This window comes from Paramormyrops kingsleyae, chromosome 22 (genome assembly GCF_048594095.1).
Source record: "Paramormyrops kingsleyae isolate MSU_618 chromosome 22, PKINGS_0.4, whole genome shotgun sequence".
In the NCBI taxonomy this organism is placed as follows: Eukaryota; Metazoa; Chordata; class Actinopteri; order Osteoglossiformes; family Mormyridae; genus Paramormyrops; species Paramormyrops kingsleyae.
In genome coordinates, this window is record NC_132818.1 from 999,082 (window position 1) to 1,018,521 (window position 19,440).

A 19,440-nucleotide genomic window follows, 5' to 3' on the forward strand; every position below is an offset into this window, starting at 1 on the left:
TGATGAGTCTCGATTTCTGTTGAGACATTCAAATGGTAGAGTTAGAATTTGGCGTAAACAGAATGAGAACATGGATCTATCATGCCTTGTTACTACTGTGCAGGCTGGTGGTGGTGGTGTAATGGTGTGGGGGATGTTTTCTTGGCACACTTTAGGCCCCTTAGTGCCAATTGGGCATCGTTTAAATGCCACGGCCTACCTGAGCATTGTTTCTGACCATGTCCATCTCTTTATGACCACCATGTACCCATCCTCTGATGGCTACTTCCAGCAGGATAATGCACCATGTCACAAAGCTCGAATCATTTCAAATTGGTTTCTTGAACATGACAATGCGTTCACTGTACTAAAATGGCCCCCACAGTCACCAGATCTCAACCCAATAGAGCATCTTTGGGATGTGGTGGAATGGGAGCTTCGTGCCCTGGATGTGCATCCCACAAATCTCCATCAACTGCAAGATGCTATCCTATCAATATGGGCCAACATTTCTAAAGAATGCTTTCAGCACCTTGTTGAATCAATGCCACGTAGAATTAAGGCAGTTCTGAAGGCGAAAGGGGGTCAAACACTGTATTAGTATGGTGTTCCTAATAATCCTTTAGGTGAGTGTATGTCTTTTATTCAGGAGTACATTAGATTATCATTAGACCTTTACATTTCCTAATAGATTTGCTTTCTAGCGTAAAAAATATTTAGAAGCCTAGTAGTGCAAGAAAAGGGGAGCAATACCGTGGTTGGAAATTTCTCTGATCCATATATTTGAGTGTTAAAGCCAAATCCATATTATTCAGAAATGATTGTGCACAGGCGCTCCGAAATGCTGGGTTTTAAGCGTTGAGAGCAGAGTGGATTGTTAGGTATGCCCAGTGCTTATGTGCTTTTCTGTGAAGAGTCAGGAGCAGAATATATTTCAGGCAATCGATTCCCTCAAGACTGGTGTTTTCACAAGGCGTGAAGCAGAATAAACCGAAAGGCACGTGTACCTCAACTTTCAGAAAAGTACGATTTTGTGTTTCAAGTGATTGTTGTTACATACCGCACAGAGGGAGCGTGTTTGTGTGTAAACAGAAGGAAATATTAATATGCAAATTATTATTCTGCATTGAGACCCGATGCCTACGTTTTGGGTGGTGCAGTGAAAAGCAGTCATTGGCATAAGAGACTGTTTGTACTCAGTTGACGCCGCTGACCGAAATCAGGGTGGATTGAAGAGTTTTGTGGCTTTGCATGCAAATAAGGCGTGAGGAGGTGGGAAGGCCTGCTCTTCTGATCAGGAACGGAAAAATAACCGATTCTTTCTCACATTTAGAGAAGTAAAAACCGCAAAGTTAGCAACTACATACTCCATAACATTAACCTCCCCCCTCCCCCCCCGAAATCTACCTCCTAAAGAAATTATTGTCACACATTAAATATAACCACAATCACACAGCTGCTTTAGTTTAATTCAGTAATAATATGTCTGTGGGACTTAAAGCTGTCAGGAGCCATAGGAGGCATCTGTATGGTGAGGTTTTTATGGGGAGACTAACAGAGGCATATCTGACCAATGGACTTAACCAGGACATTTTTATTGACTTTGTTTGTTTTGTTTTACATTTGTACTATTTTATCATCCATTGCTTAAATTTTCACAGGGAGTCTGTCAGCATGCAGCGATTGACTGGCACTGCATTGCGAAATACCCCTGTCCTGTGCTGCCCAGGATTCGTGCCCACCCCACCCCACCCCACCCCACCCCACCCATCATGCTCCTGACCAGAATATGAGGTTAGAAGATAGATAGATGAATAGATCAATTGTGATGTAGCTCTATACCCTTCTCTCTCTCTCCTTATACTCATGAAATATAGCCCCAGGGATCTTACTTTTCTCTTTACAGACATTAACCAAGAAGAATGTTAGCACTTGTTAACTGACCTCACAAGCTTGAGTGGGAAATATTCTTAAAATCCAGTGAGGTGTTTTGACAGATCCAGGACACCTTCTCAAAGCAAAAGGATATAGATGTTTTAACTCTGCGCCAAATGTTAGATGGCTCCTTTGACAGCACATTTAAGCAAAACTCAGAGGTGTTTAAATACAGAATTTCAGAATATTATCTAAGCAAAACGTGACTTTCAGGAATCTTAAGCTAAATAGCAGATGCCTGTAGCGTTGCATTGTATAATCTTGCAAAAAGGTACCAGTCTAAAAATAAAAAATGACAATAAAAAATGAATCAGCCAAGTCATTATAATGTAATAAGTTCACATTCTGTAATAAAATAATTCAGCAATAGCTGAATTTTTATGGGATATGTAACCCTATGCACACCCTAGTAACACTTTTTACTTGAGGGGGGAAAATAATGTACTATTATGCTATTACTTATGTATTAATTAACCACAAACTAAGTCTTAGTTACATCTCATGTTCATTCGTCATTAATGAATTGTAACGCATCTTTTATTTATTTATCTTTTATTATTTATTTTTTTGTTACTATATCTAATTCTGTAAACCTGTGTGAACTACTGAAGAACAAAAAATGAGCAACACATGTGAAATGCTGATCTCATGCTTGTTCATTAATGAATCATGATGCATCTTTTATTTCAAGTAGCTGCTGTATTTATTTGTATTGCAGCAGTAACTCAGTTACTAAGTATTTTTGCCCCCTGAAGTAGTGCTATGCACACGCCCAGTGTTCTGCATGTAATAACTATATTGCCTCAGACGTATACTGTAGAATGCACAGCAATAACAGGAACGATTGCAGTGCACCAGGGCTGGATCAAGCTAGACGCTATATCCATGATAAATGCTAGTGTCCTGCCTTTGAGAGCAAAACTGGATACGGTAAAGTTTCTTTTTTTTTTTTTTTTTTTAACCTGCTCCAGTCTAAATGCTGAGTGCTGGCAGGAGTGTGTGCTGTTATTTTCAGCTACACAGCAATATGAAAGATTGCAGGTTCCATACTGAATAAGGGGAAAATATGAACTGAGTGATCTCCTGACTTTATAATAAAAAAATAACAATTAAACAGGCCCAGAAGCTAGTGTTTTATTAAATTACCCATGAGACACTCTTGTTATAAAGATTACTATTTTGCTGTAACAGTAATTGCTATTATGTAATCACTTATATTTTCTGTGACAACTTGTCACCATTGACCTCAACAGTATCCAGTTCTGTCTTCCTCAGCCTCACATTTGCTGTGCAATAAAAAAGTAGCTGCATATCCCAGGGCACTGGCAGTGCCTGATTCTCATGGAATTAATATTTCCCTTTTTCTCTGTCCGTTCAATGAAGAAGTAATTAGTCTGCGTCGGGCCAAGGACATTAGCCCTAGGGCTGCACTTTGCACTTTCTCCGCTGTTGTCAGGCATTCACTTTCCTCATTTGCATCTAATGCAGGGGTGGCCAATCTTATCCGCAAAGGGCCGGTGTGTATGCGGGTTTTTGGGATAACCTGTAGGTCAGCTGTTCAAACCCAGATGTGAGGACCCTTCAGCCAATCAGTCCTTTAATTAGTAATCTACAGTAATTAGGGAATTGCAGCGAAAGCCTGCATACACAGCAGCCCTTTCTGGATAAGATCGGCCACCCCTGGACTAATGGATCGTTCTTTTATTTCTTTGCCTGTGTATCCCGAACACTATTCACTGACTCTATCCCATGCATACTTAACCAACAGTCCAGTCTCAAAGGCATTGCACAGTGTGTTTGCGCTTAATCCCATCCATTTAAATTTGCTGTAACATAGCTGAATTGTTTTGGCAACTGCCTGTGAGAAAAGCAATTTCTGTATTTTCCTCTCAAAAGTTTGATTCAGTTCCAGGCTAAATATTACACCTGAAAGATCTCATTATAAACTACAATTCATTATGTATTTTAAAATATATATACACTCAGTGGCTGCTTAATTAGGTAGACCTGCTTCTTAATGCCTACAGTCTACTCCTTTGAGTTATGTGCCTGCAGCAGAAAATATGCAGCATGAAAACAGGGTCAAGCTCAGCATTAGAAGTTATTTTTAACATGGTGTGATTGTTTGTGCCAGATATGATGCTTCTAGAATCTTAGGAACTCCGAAACAGCCACCTAGGTTAAAGGTTTAGAGCATTTTGTTACATGTGTTTTTCAGTTGGCACAGATTGGGTAATCTGGCACTTCCTGCTGTAGAAGCAGCACCTTACGTGCCCAGCAGTGATGTGACACAGCAGCTCCTTGGTTTTGTGTCTCGCTTGGGGCTCCCTGTAACGTGAGTCCCATTAAAACCCCACAAGTGCTCTTTAATGGGGCACTAATCCCGCAGCCGCGATATGTATCTGTCAGTCGGCATTCCCACTTACTCACAGGCACAGCTGGCCGCCTCCTCTTCCAGACCTCTGCGACCAACTTCCTGTTTGGAGAAACATGCCAGATTAGAGAGATTTCCCACTCAATGGTGGTGGAAAATTAAGACCTCGCTGGGCGAGCCGATGAGGACCATGGACCAGCTGTCCCATCCTTGGAGGTGCAAAGCAGACTGTCCAAAACTGCCTGCCTGTGACGTGTGTCTTTGGGGTGATTTTGCTGCCTGATATTAGACATGCAGTTGCTTTGAGGTTAGCAGATTATCTTAACCTTGAATTGTGCAGCCTACACCAGTATTTCTCATTTTCACTGGATGGCAGAGTGTGTGGTTTTTAAGAAGTAACTTTTACTGTCGTCCCCCAACAGCTTTCGAAATTTTTATCCCCCTTTTTTAGGTCATGACTTGTGACCAAGGAAAAATGAGAGGTCTGAGTCAGTCAATTGAGAACCACTGATCTGTGAGCTTCTTGAATCTGACATTTGTATCCCACCCTTGCTACTTTTGTAATACAACCCTCAGGTTGTGGGATTTTGTGGAGGTCAGATCCAGTTACCTATAAAAAAAGATTTGATTTTTTTTTTTGCTTGTTACTGGTAATATTTTGGGATTATTATTACTGGTAATATGCTGGGATTGGCTCCAGCTTCCCCGCAACCCAGATGGATACAGCAGTATAGATAATGGATGGATGGATGGTAATATTTTCATGATTCTTCATTACTGTGACCGCTGAAGATTCATCATTAACACGCTCAAGCTGCAGTTCAGCTTTAGTCTCAGAAATAATGGGTGTAGCTCTGCAGTTACCCTGTACTGTACAGATGAAGACCACTGAACCGAAGCATGCTGGTTGGACAGTCGGGGATCACGTGATCAAAAAAGAGAAGAGACTAAAGAAAGTGAGAAGACCAACAGACTCGGCAAGTATGCTCTTTATTGAAAGCGAAGGAATGGTGCCCAAAGCAATTGCCATGGTAACGACATCAAGGTCACAGTCCCTGAGAAGCAATTCTTTCCCATCACACATCTGAGTTAAGCATTCCAGATACTGGAGCATAATTTACAGGTACAGATGCAAATAGAAGCGATAAACGGTCTTCTGATAGTCGCCAGAAGCATTCTGATCCACAAAAAGCAAACTGCATATACAACATAAACAGTCTTATAAATTTATGTACACACACAGTCATCCGAAGGGGCAAAAGAAGCACAGTACAGAAATACTGCTTTCAATAGTGATTTACATTCACACCCATTGTGGGTCATTTACGCAGGACATGGACGACCGGAGCTGCTTCAGAAAGGTCCCGTTTCACAATGGCAGCCCGGTCACTTCACAGTTTCACAAAACAGAATACACCACCCCACCGACCTGCTTTAAGGATGAGCGATTAAGATCCTACTGTCAACATAGAACAAGGCGCTTTCAGCAGAGATTGAACAAACAAAAAATTCTGAGAGCTTGTAAACGGGATCTGAGAATCGGATGTCGGCGTTGTCAGCTGCCATTGATTTGAACTATTAGTCACTGGTGTGATAGATCCAGTTACGAACAGGCCGCAGGGCTGTTCAGTTTATGTTAATTAGCTGAGGTTCATGCGGCCCAACATGAGATCATTTACAGGAGAAATACCGCAGTTTTGTACCACAGTCTAATGAGGCCACAAGGCCACATATAAATCTTTGAATAATATGTATATATACTTTTTTATGTAATTTTTTTATGTAAAACTTTTTTATATTTTTAAAACTTTTTTACATGTATAATACAGTTTTCTTTTGCCATGATTGTTTTTGAAGCAACGTATTAAATGGCATTATTATATAACATTTTCTTTTGGCCCTTTTTGAAATTTTAACATTTCATCCTCATAATTCATTAACCAACATAAACTCGGTAAAGGGCAAAAGTGCTTTACAGTGACGTACCTCAGATCAAGCCATAAACAACCTAAGGTTACATCTACAGAACTGGCAGCTAACAAGAATAACACTAATAAATGCAAAAGGAAACACATCTTCACATAAGTGGGTTTTGTCCGGAGTCTACTGAACATCAAGCGGAAGTTTCCCTGGTTTGTGGACACAAACAAATGGAATACCTCAAAAAGACTTGAAGAACACCCAATACAAAAAGTAATATAGTGACTATAATGTGTGTAACCATGGGAACCAGAATTAGGAAAAATAAGCACATAATAGCTGGCAAATGACACTGGGATATATATAAATATAAATATATATGTGCATTCTATGAGAATAGCAAGTAGATCGGCAACATTTACAACATAGGAAGTGCATTTGATTGCCTATGTAATGCTGAATCCCTCTTCCTGCCGGTTCCACTCGCTTGTCTCCTGGGTGGAGCGGGAATCGCGGAGACCGGCGAGGAAGGAAATGTCCAAAGCTGAAAAAAGTGGGCCGCACAGCAGCCCGATAAATTTAATGCAGGCCGCATGCCGCCGCAACCAAAACGACAGCAGGCACGCTGGTCCTGCACTGAACAGGTCCCGTTGGCCTTTCAGATACCGAGGCCGTCCGGGACGAGGATACCAAGGAGGTGGGTCATCACCACTAGTAGGTAACGTGGGAGGGGCACCAAGGGGTGTCTGGGTACAACAAACAGTGGACAGATTTGAACCTAGGGGAGGGAAGAAGGAAAATGAAATTAATAGGGTTTGAAAATATCTCCATGGCTTCCAGCCCTGAATCACGGAATGCCTACAGTATGGATGCTGATGGGGAGGCCCCAAAGTGAAATTCAGCTTTAGCCCACCACAGTCTCCAGTGTCAGCAATGCTTGCTTTGCTAAATTCAGTGTCATCAGTTGAGAAGAACAAATGCCATAGGGTCTCTTACCTTGATGGGTCCTCCTCCACTGAAAAATCCCCATTGATGTTAATGATATTCTTCTTGTTCTCAAACATCCCATAACTCAGTGTAACCTTGAGAAAACAAAACACCACTTAGAACTTATGCCAGTAATTCTGCAAGGTCCTCTGTGTTTGTTGCCTCGCTGCAGCGAGTTCTTACCTGTTTATGCAGCTCTGATTTGGGCACCTGTTGCAGATTCTCCAGGTGGGAGTGGAACAAGCTGCTACGGATGAGCCCCACACCCAGCACGGACTCCACGATGTAGCCCACCGTGCAATCGTCCGGCAGCCGGATCTTCTCAGCCGTGTTCATGAAGTGGCCACCACTAAGAAAGAATGTCAGCCGATGGAAGCACATTTCATGATCTTCTTTAAACCTTTTATGCAAGTAGGTCATGCCGACATTATGGTGATATTTTCACATTGTTGTGCTTCTGCTCAGCCTTAAGAATCAGGTCAGTACTTCATCCATAAAGAAAAGTTTTACTTGTATCAAACACATTGTCTTTTTTTTTACTAATTACTAATTAGAGGACTGACTGGCTGAACTCACACCTGGGTTTGAACAGCTGACCTAAAGGTTATCCCAAAAACCTGCATACACACCGGCCCTTTGCGGATAAGATCGCCCACCCCTGTCTTAAAGTAAGTACTCATAATACTTTCAATGAAGAAGACATGACAACTTTAATGTACGTTAATAACAAACATTTTACGGTTATAGAATTCTAATGACTACTTTAATATACATTAAAAAAATTATTTTGTTCATTGAAAGTGTTATGAATGGAATGCTTTAAGACATGTTAAGGTATACTGACATGATGCTTATGAACGTGAATGAATTGTGAATGCATTATGAAGGTGCAGTTAATGTTCTATGAATGCATTATAAAGCCATTATGAATGTGCAATTAATAGTGTTACCAAATCATCTAGTCATGTCTCATTATTTGCTGCTCCAAATTGAGCTATATGAAATATGTTGATTTGTAGGGGATACAATATAATCATCCTATCAGGGGTTTTCAAGTAAGAATTTCATTGTGCTCTATACGCTGTACTTTGTACATATGACAATAAATTTCAAACTAACTACACTAAACTAAGATGATGCCTAAGCAGCTTGCAGTGTTCTTTTGCTAATGAATGGTCTCTCAGGACTGTACCTGATGATCCCTTGACATTTTGATGGGAACGTTGACTCACCTTGCCCAGGGGCTCATCTTCAGAGCTAAGCCCTTACTCAGGCAAAAACCCGCTCCACCAGTCGCAAACCAAAAGCTCACTGGCCTCTGTAATTTAGGGAAAACAGACCTTGAGCCCTCAGCGATTTCTTTCCTCTTTTCAGATCTCATGCAAATCAGTGATCGCTGCACTGGCGTCCACCCACCATCTTACTGTCACCGAGTCTCTCAGTGGCCTCGATGGGCCGGTCCAGGCTGGGCTTGCCAATGTAGATGTCCTGAGTGTGAGGGTAGTGGGAGAGCAGCTTCACCAGGGTCCGCGTGTTCACGTAGTTGTCGTCGTCCACATGACAGAACCATCTGAATGACAGGATCACAGTTACTGACCAGCCTACTCTGGAATATAATCATTAGACTGTTAAACAAGCTAGCGAGCCTTTTCACTGCACAGTTTGTCCACAGAAAGCTTTATGACTCAGGTCCCCCAAAAACCCTTCTGACTTGGAGACTACATGTATCACTCGTGTTAAAGAGAGCAGAACTAAAACTGTGTGTGAGATTAAGAAACGTCATACTTTTTGCCGGACTCTATGAACTTGTCGTATTCCACCGCCATCTTGCAGGACAAGGCTTGCCGGCTGTGAGCAGCAGAGCAGTTTGTGTTGATGGCGTGGTCTCCTGTGTTGGAGGGGGGTTATTCTGAAAGTTAATGTGCATCGGAAGTGACATTGCCTCCTACTGTTCACTTTTAGTGTCTATTGGTATCACCCAATAGACACCGAAATCAATGGTGATATCAATGCTGGGATTTGTATAAGAATTATTGTGCAGCAACATGGAGGAAAGTTAATATCCCTGAGAAAGAGGATTGATCAAAAACTATTATAAGATTTATTTTACAGGATACTGATGCTACCAAGAGTATTCTGTGCAATTAGCTCACTTGCATAAAAATACATAAAAATTTAGGGCAGAACCAAACCTGATTGGTTCAAATAGATAACCAGATTGTAGAGGAGGTGGATCCAGGCAACTAGAGGATGTCTTGGCCCTACAGTACCTCCTCTAGTTGTTTGGACCCAATCCTCTACAATCTGATTGCTTATATCTCTGAACCAATCATTTTCCATTCTGCCCTCAGAACATTTTTGTGTAACTAAAACCACCACATGCGTGTAATTAGTTAACACTTCCCTAAAGTGTGATCACTTGCACTCAAATTCCAGCCTTAAAAAGTGATGCTATCTCACCTATTTTCTGCTTCAGCTCTTCATCCTCCCCGTCTGTAAATATGTATGTCTGCAGGACACAAGTGAAGAAGGAACCTTCAAAACGGTACTCATTGTCCTCATTCTCTGTCGTGCTTAGTGAGTTAAACAAGCCAGACAGGCACTGAAAGATCGCAGCAAAGAAAAGCTTGTGCTTGGCTTCACACTCTCCATGGCAACCACACCAATGCTCCCACAGCATCCCAGACTCAACAAAGAGGTAGAGAGCAGCACCTCCCCAACCCCAAATGTCCCATTGCCCACTAATGAGTTTTCACAAGAATCTCTGCATGAGTGATTCAATGAACCTCCTCAGAAAATTACTCACTGCTGTATCACTTTCAGGTTTGAACATGCATAAAACACACAAAAATATGCCAAGAATTCAATAAATAAAGAAAAACAATAAATAGCACACAGAGTGAGCGAGCAGGTGAGGGATCGAGTGAACCAGCAGCCACTCCCCCGGTTTAAAGAATAGCCAGTGCTAAAGGCTGGCAGCCTTTTGTCTGATAAGCCCCGACAGGTGTGGGGGAGCACTGGTGGGGCCGCTCATGTCGGGGGCGGGGGTGTTAACACGCACGCCAGTAGCAAGCAGATCAAAGGGAGTCGAGAGTCGGCCTCATGCCGATCTTTGTTTGTCTGTTTTTCCAGCTCAGGTGAAGTGGCAGCTGGCACACGAGACCAGCGCCCGCCCCCCCGCCACCCCCACATGTTCGGACATGCCGATATTACTCCTTGCAGATTTTCCTTTCCTGCTGACCGGCCTGATGATCAGCCCTCGATGGCATCCACGTCTCCCCGTCACCCCTTCATCCGTGTCCCCCACAATAAATACAATGTAAGATTCGTCCCACCCGATATCAAACTCTGCTAGGCGTCCGCTGCCTGGAGGGAAGTTAAAGCCGCGTCGATGCCCCGTCATGCCCGACCTGACGTCTCTGTTTGCTTAACAGAGGGCAGCGGTTGTGCCGCTGTAAAAGAGCCCAGACAGCCGTGTTTGCTCTGAGTCGCGCTGAAAGGGAGGCTAATCGGCACAGGGCAGGTGGCGACCGCGATCTGGGGGTGCTGACGGAGGGGCCGAGCACACACCCCTAACTCAGTCCTGTGCCCGCGCGCGGTACTGCCTCCCATACACACATTATCTCTCTTTAATAGAACAATGGGGTGTGTTTTCCAGCTGGGTTAAACCTCCTGGTGAGTAAATTTCCAAAATGCTCTGGCTGATTAGCATACAGCTGCAGTGGTTAACTAGAGAGGGCTCCCCAGGGATAAGGGGAAGCGGGGTGGGGGGGACATGGTTACGTGCTTTGTTTCTCTTCTTGTGTCCCTCTGAAGTCCCTGCAGTAAAGCCCCGGTCCCGGGGGCCAGGGGACCCGGAGTTATTTGAGGAATATGCAGACTCGAGGAATGCGCTCTGCGAACTGTAAGAAAACGTGTATGTGTGAATTTATGGGATAACTTGTCCAAGCCCCCCCCCCCCCAGTTTCCAATCCACTACATTAAATCCTCAACCTCATAAGTGCAATATTATGTTTAATGCCCAAACATTTTACTGGTCTAACTGCAGTCTATTGCAATCGTTTATTTGGCTGGCTATTAATGGCATGTCAAGCCAGCTGTGTGTAACTCTCTAACCTTGGCTTCTTTTCGGATGAGAGTAACGGATGAAAGCTGGAAATGAAAGAGACTCCAGTCGTTGCAGAGATGCCGTGGCGAGGTGAGGGCTGGGGTGTGCAGACTGGCTGCCGGCCAGCCCCATCTCTGCAGGAAGTCAGGGCAAAGCCTGCGAGCTGCCCCCCCCCCCCCCCACCCGCCTCCTCACGCACACCCTCAACTTCCTGTCTCCCAGCCAGGAACTGCAGCCGCACTCTTTTGTCCGAAATCGAGAGCCCTTCCCTGACCTCCCTTGAAGTCTTTGATGGGATTTCATTTTCGCCGTGTGCCATCTGAGCCAAGGTCATGTGACATAGTCGACTGCCCTACACACCCCGCTCCTGGAATTGGGGAACGCCTTTCCTGCGACTGCGGTCTCCCCATCAGCCCAGGTGCGACATCTGTCTGCTCTGAGTCCGTCTGAATTCTTTATCTTACTTGCTGGACTCGTCTGACTGGATAAATTGAGCCAATGGCCTCACAGAGTGTGACGAGTATGCTAATTGTGAGCACTAATTAGCCACACGCCATCGAAGAACAGCACCTAAACCCTGACCCAGACACAACAGGCTGCAGTCTGAGGGTTTGTGCACGGATACAGCCAGCGTCAGCCGCAGACGTTCATTGTTCACACCCCCTTCACACTGCGGGAAGCGCATTGTTCCAGAGGGGAAGAATAAAAAAAAACACCAGGAGCTGTAAAAGAACAATCCAGATTTAAAAAATAATTAATAAAATGCTTTATTTAGTACAATTAATTAATTTCTATTTGAAGACACGGATCCTTCATCAAGCACAGGGCCCACAGCAAAAACATCCTTCTGAGATTCCTGCCATGTGTTGCATTATGTTTCTTTTAAACGCTGCACGTTTCTGTTAAGTGTATGTCAGCAAGCCTACCAGTAATAATAAGCATTGCTAATCGCTAAGTAACTGAGTTTGAACTTGTTAGCTCAGCGATAGAACAAAAAAAGGGCATATTCATGCTGTCATTATAACTATTTCCTTGACAAAGCCGGTGGTTAACTTAGAACTGTTACTACTTATGTACACATCATGAACAAATATAGTAAAAGCATTAAATGTATGAATCATTATGATTGATTAATGATGAATGAACATGGAGTCAATATATAACTGATTTCTAATTAATGTATTAAGTAAGTGTACTAATGCATTATTTGTGCCACCCCAAGTGTTACCAGGTGGTCTGTACCAGAATGTCACTGTATTAGATTTACAGCATTTAGCAGACACTCTTATCCAGAATGACTTCCATTTTTTTTAATTCATGGACCGTCCTCCTGGAGCAAGTTGAGGTTAAGGATCTTGGTCAGGGACCCAATGATGGTAGTGCCAGAGGTGGGACTCGAACCTGCAATCTCTTTGTCCAGAGGCAAGCGTCCTAACCACTGGACCACCAACACCCATGTATGTGTTGTATTAGCAGGCAGTCTGTACCAGAATGGGACTGTGATACCAATGAAGCCTAATTAATGCAGACAGAATATCAGGTGTGTAAAAGGATCGTCTACATGCTGGCATTCGCCATGCCTCTTTCTGTCTGTAAACACAGAGCGGGGTTGGCACTGCCCTGAGCAGGAACTGCCCACGGTGTGCCAACGGCAGCAGCCCAGGCCGGGCCCTCTACGAGACATGGAGACCAGCAAGGCGGAGGTCTTTCTGCTCCCCGCTGCGCTTGAATTTCCTGACCGCGGTGCCACATGAAACGTGGGGCAGCTGAGGCTCCGTCTGCCTAGTTCGCGTCGGCGGGTGGTGAAACACTCCAGGAGAGCAAAGGTCGCGTCTTGAAAGCAAACATTAACACTCGTATGTGCATATCACCATGAGTCAGAGTGCCGCATTCTTTTCTGTTGAACACCAACTGCCTACTTCTTTGTGGGTATATGTATCTCTATATTAAGAAAGCAAAGATTTGCATGATGGGAATCGAATGTCCTTTGTCTGCTGCCGCATGGCCACCTGGCACCAACCCCCCCCCCGAATCTCCCAGTTGTACCCTAGGCGATTGTGTCTTTCTTATTTGCTTTGTTCCCCAGCCAGCTGCCGCCCCCCAAGCATCCATTAACTCCCCTCATGTCCCTCACACTAGAGTAAGTAACTTCAATGCACATGTACACTGCTACTTGGGACGCCCATTCAGGTAACTACCAACAGGGGGCATGAGTCTGGTTCCGACCCCGACTAAGCGGGTCTGGGTCTGGGTCGGTCACACTGACTGACTCAGACCAGGCTGGCTGACATCACTCTTGGTGGGATGGATTGCATAAAGCGGAGGCGGATGTGCTCGACGCTGGTGGGCCCGCTATACAGTCTGCGGCGTGACTGACTGAATCGAGCTAGCTAATAAAATGTTTTAAAACTGCATTTAGTGTGTCAGTGCCACAAGTGCAGCTGTTAGATTGGATTACATTTGTATTACATTACACAGAGCACATATTAGTTCTGGGTTGCTATTGAACACAGATCTGTGTCTTTTTCACCTATGAGCTATAGCTACATGAGCATAGGGATGCTGACGCCCCCCCCAGCCAGCCGAATATGCCTGTCCGGAAGCATCCGAGAGCCGCTCCGCTTGGAGCTTAACGTGTGCAGCAGATGCTCTACTTTGTCAGACGCATCCGGCGGGCGAAGCCCCCCGTTCCTGCTGTCGCCCTGGTCCTAGACCGACACACAGCCGGGGCCCCCTGCTTCTCCACAAACAAAACAGAAGGCGGCGTGGACTCCCACGTTCCCAAAGAGGGGGGGTGACACTAGGAGCGAGGAAAGCTTTTCTTTGCCCCTCGAAAAGGGGGCTTTTGTTTCACTCAGCAAGAGGATAGAATGAACCCGACGCTGCAGAGCAAACCCAGTATTCCTATGAGCCCCCCAGAATAAAAAGGAGACTGGGGGCGAAGGGAGGGGTGGGGGTGGAGGGTAGTGCGTGGTCCCCTGGGAACTGGTCCCCATGTTCTCAAGAGATGCCTTTTGAGGTAGCAGAGGGTCTGATTTTGTGTGTCGGGGAGGGGGGAGGAATTCTGTCACACAGTCTGTCTTTTCAGTGCAACGAGAAAAAAAAGCCTTAATATGCCTACCTGATTTTTTTACGATACCATATGGAAGCCTCGTGCATAAATTATTTCAGGAAATCAAACGACAATACGAGAAGAGTGACATTTTTTTCTTTCCTCTGTCCATATTTCATAATGAATAAGGTGAATACAAACCCGATGGTATGTTCAGCATTCAATGAAACCAAAACTTATCCTGCACATACTGTATTGGCAAATATGTAGCTCAACACTTTTTAATATGAAAACTACTTCCATAAATTTGTCAGACATATGGGTGACTTGTTTATTACTACACTGTTTTACCTTGCTTACTTGTAATAGTCATGGGTAGCTTGCCGTATACAACTTCAGGCTGTAATACGTTACTTTCGATATAGAATCCAGCTCCCTCTCTCCTTACCTGTTGCATGTTTCTGGAAATCCAGGTGTCAAGCAGGAGATCCAGTCTAGGCTGATGAAACTTCTTAGTGGTCTTGACTGCTAAAAAGATATCATTCGGGGTTATGTGCTCCGCTGGGGGTGTCTCGGTTACCGGGTTCATCTGCGGTTCGGGCTTCTCCACTTCTCTCCTTTCCCGAGTTAACTTGGAAAAATAGGCAGAGAAACCATTCCTACGTCCCGACTGAGGACTGTCCCGGGACTCTGTCTGCACCGAGCTCTCCAAACTCTGCAGCGATCGCATTCCCAAATCTCTTTCTCTTTGCATCCCATCCACCCTGATGCCTCGATGCCCTAAGGCGACTAACAGCACTAACAGACAGGTTGCAGTAGTTCCCACGATGGGAATGACGAATTTCTTCCCGGAATTTTTTAGCATTTTCTCGCTTTTTTTTCAAAAAGCATAAATGAACGACGAATGGCGAAAATAGATGAAACGGCAGCTTAAATATATTTATTTATTTATTTTCCTTTACAGATTAATAGCCTACTTCGAAGCTATACTGATGGCTATTCTACCTGAAACGGCTGCCTAACTACACTATGTAGCATATACAGATGGAGAAGGATGTCTATAAACTTCCCAGCAGCGAAGCCACGCCAGCTGGGCGGAGCTATAAGGATATATGTCTGAAAGTTACGAGAACTGATCATGGGTGGGCGTGGTCTTAGTGGTTAACCACGCCTACATTGGCATATTATTAGGTATAGTGGTTGTTGTTTCAATGCACGTGTTTTTTTTCAATTATATATATATTTTAAAAACTCTTTACACATGATTTCGTAACTTCAATACGATAATCGTATACCTTTGGATGTGTCCGATTTACGCTATATTAGACTACATTTCGCTTAATGTTAAAAACTTGTGATGTGTCGTTCAGTTTTGGCAATTTAACAATTACAGAACCATAATCATGACATGCCTACAATGTTTAAGTTAAAACAGTCTGAAAATGTGATGAAGTATAAAGTAATAGTCAATTGTAACGGTTGTTGCTGTTATCACGGACTTCATGTGACAATAATAATAATATACAATCATCATTATTATTATATTTAGTATTATAATATGACTCATTATTATTTATAACAATAATAATAATAAGTATTGTTATTATTATTATTATTATTATTATTATTATTATTATTGTTGCTATTATACCAAAAGCACCACCCCAGTACCGTTAATTATTATTGCCGGATTTTCAAGGACATTTGTTACAGGTTGTCTCAAAACCTGGCTGTCAGCTACTTGTAAATGGCAATAACTATTTGTTGATGAAATATCTCGGGCTTGTTACCCAAGAGTTCCAAACAGGTGGTGAAGATGGTATCCGATAAGAGATGTGACTTTGCTCCAGGAAAACAATGAAGCAGGTGGACGAGCAGATAGCGCAGCTAAAATATTCAGACTGCTGCCGACAGTTGAGTAACAACGACCGAACGTCTGCCGGGTGTCCCGCAGATTTACGATCGGCGCTAGTGTCTGACCGTTTTGTTGTTTGTTTTTCGCTTTCCCTTTTTTTAAGAGCAGGTGTTCTCTTTGAGACTTCTCGAAAAAAAACCGAGCAGTCTGCACTAACCGATGTTCTGGTTTTCATTTTATTATTTATGCACTGTATTCGTATTACCCTCGATACCTGTGCACATGACTTGGTAAACGTTAAATATCTTTATTTAATATTCACAATCCTCAATGGAAAGCAGAATTCGTAATTTCATAACTGGTTTTCAATTGAGATTTTCTAATCATACAGCTCCCTCATAACACTGGCTCCATCTTTACTGAATGTCATCCCTGGCCTGACCCATGATGAATATGCTGTTGGGCTTGCATTTATTTTATATACTACTTTTCTGCTCCAAACGCTTTATTGACCTTGTGTGTTTGTCAGCGACAGAAGCATTAAAAAATCTAGCCTAACCCCCCCGGGGCCTTTGTTATTGAAATTCCTGCTCCTCCACAGAGAAGACTCACCAATATGGGGGGGGGGCACGACCCTGGCCGCCTATGCCAGCATTCCTCTTGGCCTGCAGACAGCCACACAGCTGGTAGCCACCAGCCCCCTAACCCCCCGCCCCCCCACACACATATGCACATGCAGCCCAGTGCAGTCAATGAATCCATCAAAGCCTGGTCAGTAGTTGCAAGGTCAGTATTAACATAAGAAGTGTATTCCAATTTCTTACCACCTGTATGTTCAAGTTTAGGAATGCTGGTATGTTTCATTCCTGTCAGAGTCAACATTTATCAGCATATTATACATTATAGGAAGATTAATCAATAGAAATGTTGTTTTTTTTTTGCATGAGAATGCATGCAGGGGATATTTATTCCAATGAGTCAACAAATGACAATTGAAACAAAAAAACAAACATGTTACATATCCAGTCATTTGTCAGACTTACAAGCAGTGGCTCAATAAGACTGAGTGGCGTTCTCTGTCTTCAAACGGGAAAATAATATATAAAAAAATGGAAGCATATTTTGGGACTGCCCACCCGAGCCAGGGGAACGACAGAAGTTACACCCAAGAAAACCATTTTCTGAGACACAGGCAGAGGAGGCTGGTCCGTTAGCGGAATTACCTCCTGGCTACAGGGCTCTTTTTTTGAGGTTTTTTCCACAAAGTTTCTAACAGAGAACTTCAAACCTCCTGGAATTGTTTCCCCTCACAGCTTAAACACCACTAGCCGTCACACAAATGACCACGTGAGAAGCACGCAGCGCCCGTACCTACTGTTGTTCCCCACCTCTCCCAATGCCTTCGCCTGACTCATCCAACTCACAAGAAGAACACCACAGTCCCACATATGTTTTAATTTTAATTCTCCGCTGGGTTCTTAGTGACCACTGAATGCCGTAATGAAGTGGGCTCAGCCCACAAGAATCTAGACGTGCATTCCTAATACATCCCAGCAACGCTTTACTTCTTCCAGACGTCGTCAACATTTCTGGCAATCTGACCGCTATTTTTTGCCCCAACAACAGCATAATTCGTAACAAAGCTGCTTTTTAATGGCCCAGCTGAATGTCTGATGCCTCAGGTGTCGCATTGAGTTCTGTCACTTCTGCTTCCAGTGAGGAAACTACGAAACCCTCTGGCGCTTCCTATAGACGGGTCAATATATCCTCAAAAGAACTGATACAAAAGGTTTATAAATGGATTCTATTACTATTGGACCTGCTAAATGACATACTAAAAATCTAATAAAATCTGACCTTGGGAAAGGGGTCATTTTCAAGATGGTGTCCAAGATGGCCGCCAGGGCCTTAAAAGGGGTCTATCTCAAGTACTATCCAGCTTAGAAGGTTGAATTTGAGTTTAAATAATAGGTTTTAGACCCTGTAAGCCAATTAGTATCATCAGTCAATATTTGTCAGTATAAGTATTTCCTGTTAGTAATAAAATAATTGAATAATTATATAATCCTTTTCACCAAATTTAAAAATAGGATTTAAACAACCTTTCATATTATTCATCATTCATCATCCTCTTCATCTGACTCTTCTGGAAGGAATTTGTTGTGTGGATTGTCACATCTTTGATTTTGACAGGATCCACAGGCAGTAGTGCATGGTAATCCATATAGTCTACAAGAGCAGCGGTGTGTCTTGCAGGGATTGGTGCAGTTACAATGAATAACTTTCAGTAGATTATCAGGAGCAGCATTAATTCTTGACATGATTGGGATGAACTGATTATCCAGCAAGTTCCACCCCCAGTTTTTGGCATGCATACCCTCTGCCTTTCCCATCCAGATCATAACCTGGTAGTATACTCTGCGACAGTGAAGTTCAGTAGCAGAGTCAGTTGGAGGCAGGCGCTCAGGTGCTACAAATGATGAAGCAGAAGCAACCTTCTTGCTGAAGATGTTGTGCCATAATGTTGCAAGAGAATCTGTGTTCTTCCCACCAAAGAGTACAGCCATTCCTTGGCATCCTAATTCATCGATTATTTCTGTGGTCTGATTTGGGATGGTAAAAGTATTAGCACATGACTGAAGGAAAGTATCTCCTTTTAAAAGCTTCTGGAAAGCAGTCTTTTTTCCCACACCAAAAATCCGAGATGTTGTGTCACAACCTGTCATGGCATGGACAAATAACAACTGAGAACATACCTCATGTCCAAGAATTTCTTTGACATGGTTAATATCATACACTTTAGGGCTACCTGCAGCTCTCGACCTGTCTGATCTGAAGTACAGACTCTTATTATCTTCTTGTGTATTTTAAAGAAGTAAGACAAGGAGATCTGTATCTTCTCCGATCAGAGTAGTTGTGCGCAGAAGAGATGCCTCAACCGCTGCTTTCACTATGTCAACATCAGCATCACCAGTTGCATTGATTACAGTGCAACCGCTTTTTCTCAGTTCCTCACTCACAATCCTGATGAGTTTCTGTTTATTGACATCTCTTGAAAGAAACTCTTCCTTCTTCCCAGAGAATTCTGTATCAGCAGTGAAGCTGACAACTGGATGAATATTGTGTCCTTTCCTCAGATGTGTATTGTCCTTAATAGTTGGCCCTTCTTCATAGCCATCAAAGACAATGGTTGAGGCTGAACCATAATGCCAGATTGTGAAGTCAGCATA

General features: G+C 43.4%; 1 protein-coding gene across 1 annotated transcript; it reads right to left on the reverse strand.

The window, feature by feature from the left end:
• Window positions 1-5,262: 5,262 nt before the first annotated feature.
• lfng (LFNG O-fucosylpeptide 3-beta-N-acetylglucosaminyltransferase) lies at window positions 5,263-15,373 on the reverse strand. Its single transcript, XM_023829993.2, has 8 exons — window positions 14,804-15,373; window positions 9,656-9,704; window positions 8,981-9,083; window positions 8,612-8,765; window positions 8,428-8,513; window positions 7,379-7,544; window positions 7,205-7,290; window positions 5,263-6,986 (listed from the first exon to the last, which is right to left on the reverse strand). Exons 1-8 carry the CDS (start codon window positions 15,218-15,220, stop codon window positions 6,920-6,922), a joined length of 1,128 nt encoding a protein of 375 aa, XP_023685761.1. The 5' UTR covers window positions 15,221-15,373; the 3' UTR covers window positions 5,263-6,919.
• Window positions 15,374-19,440: the final 4,067 nt, after the last annotated feature.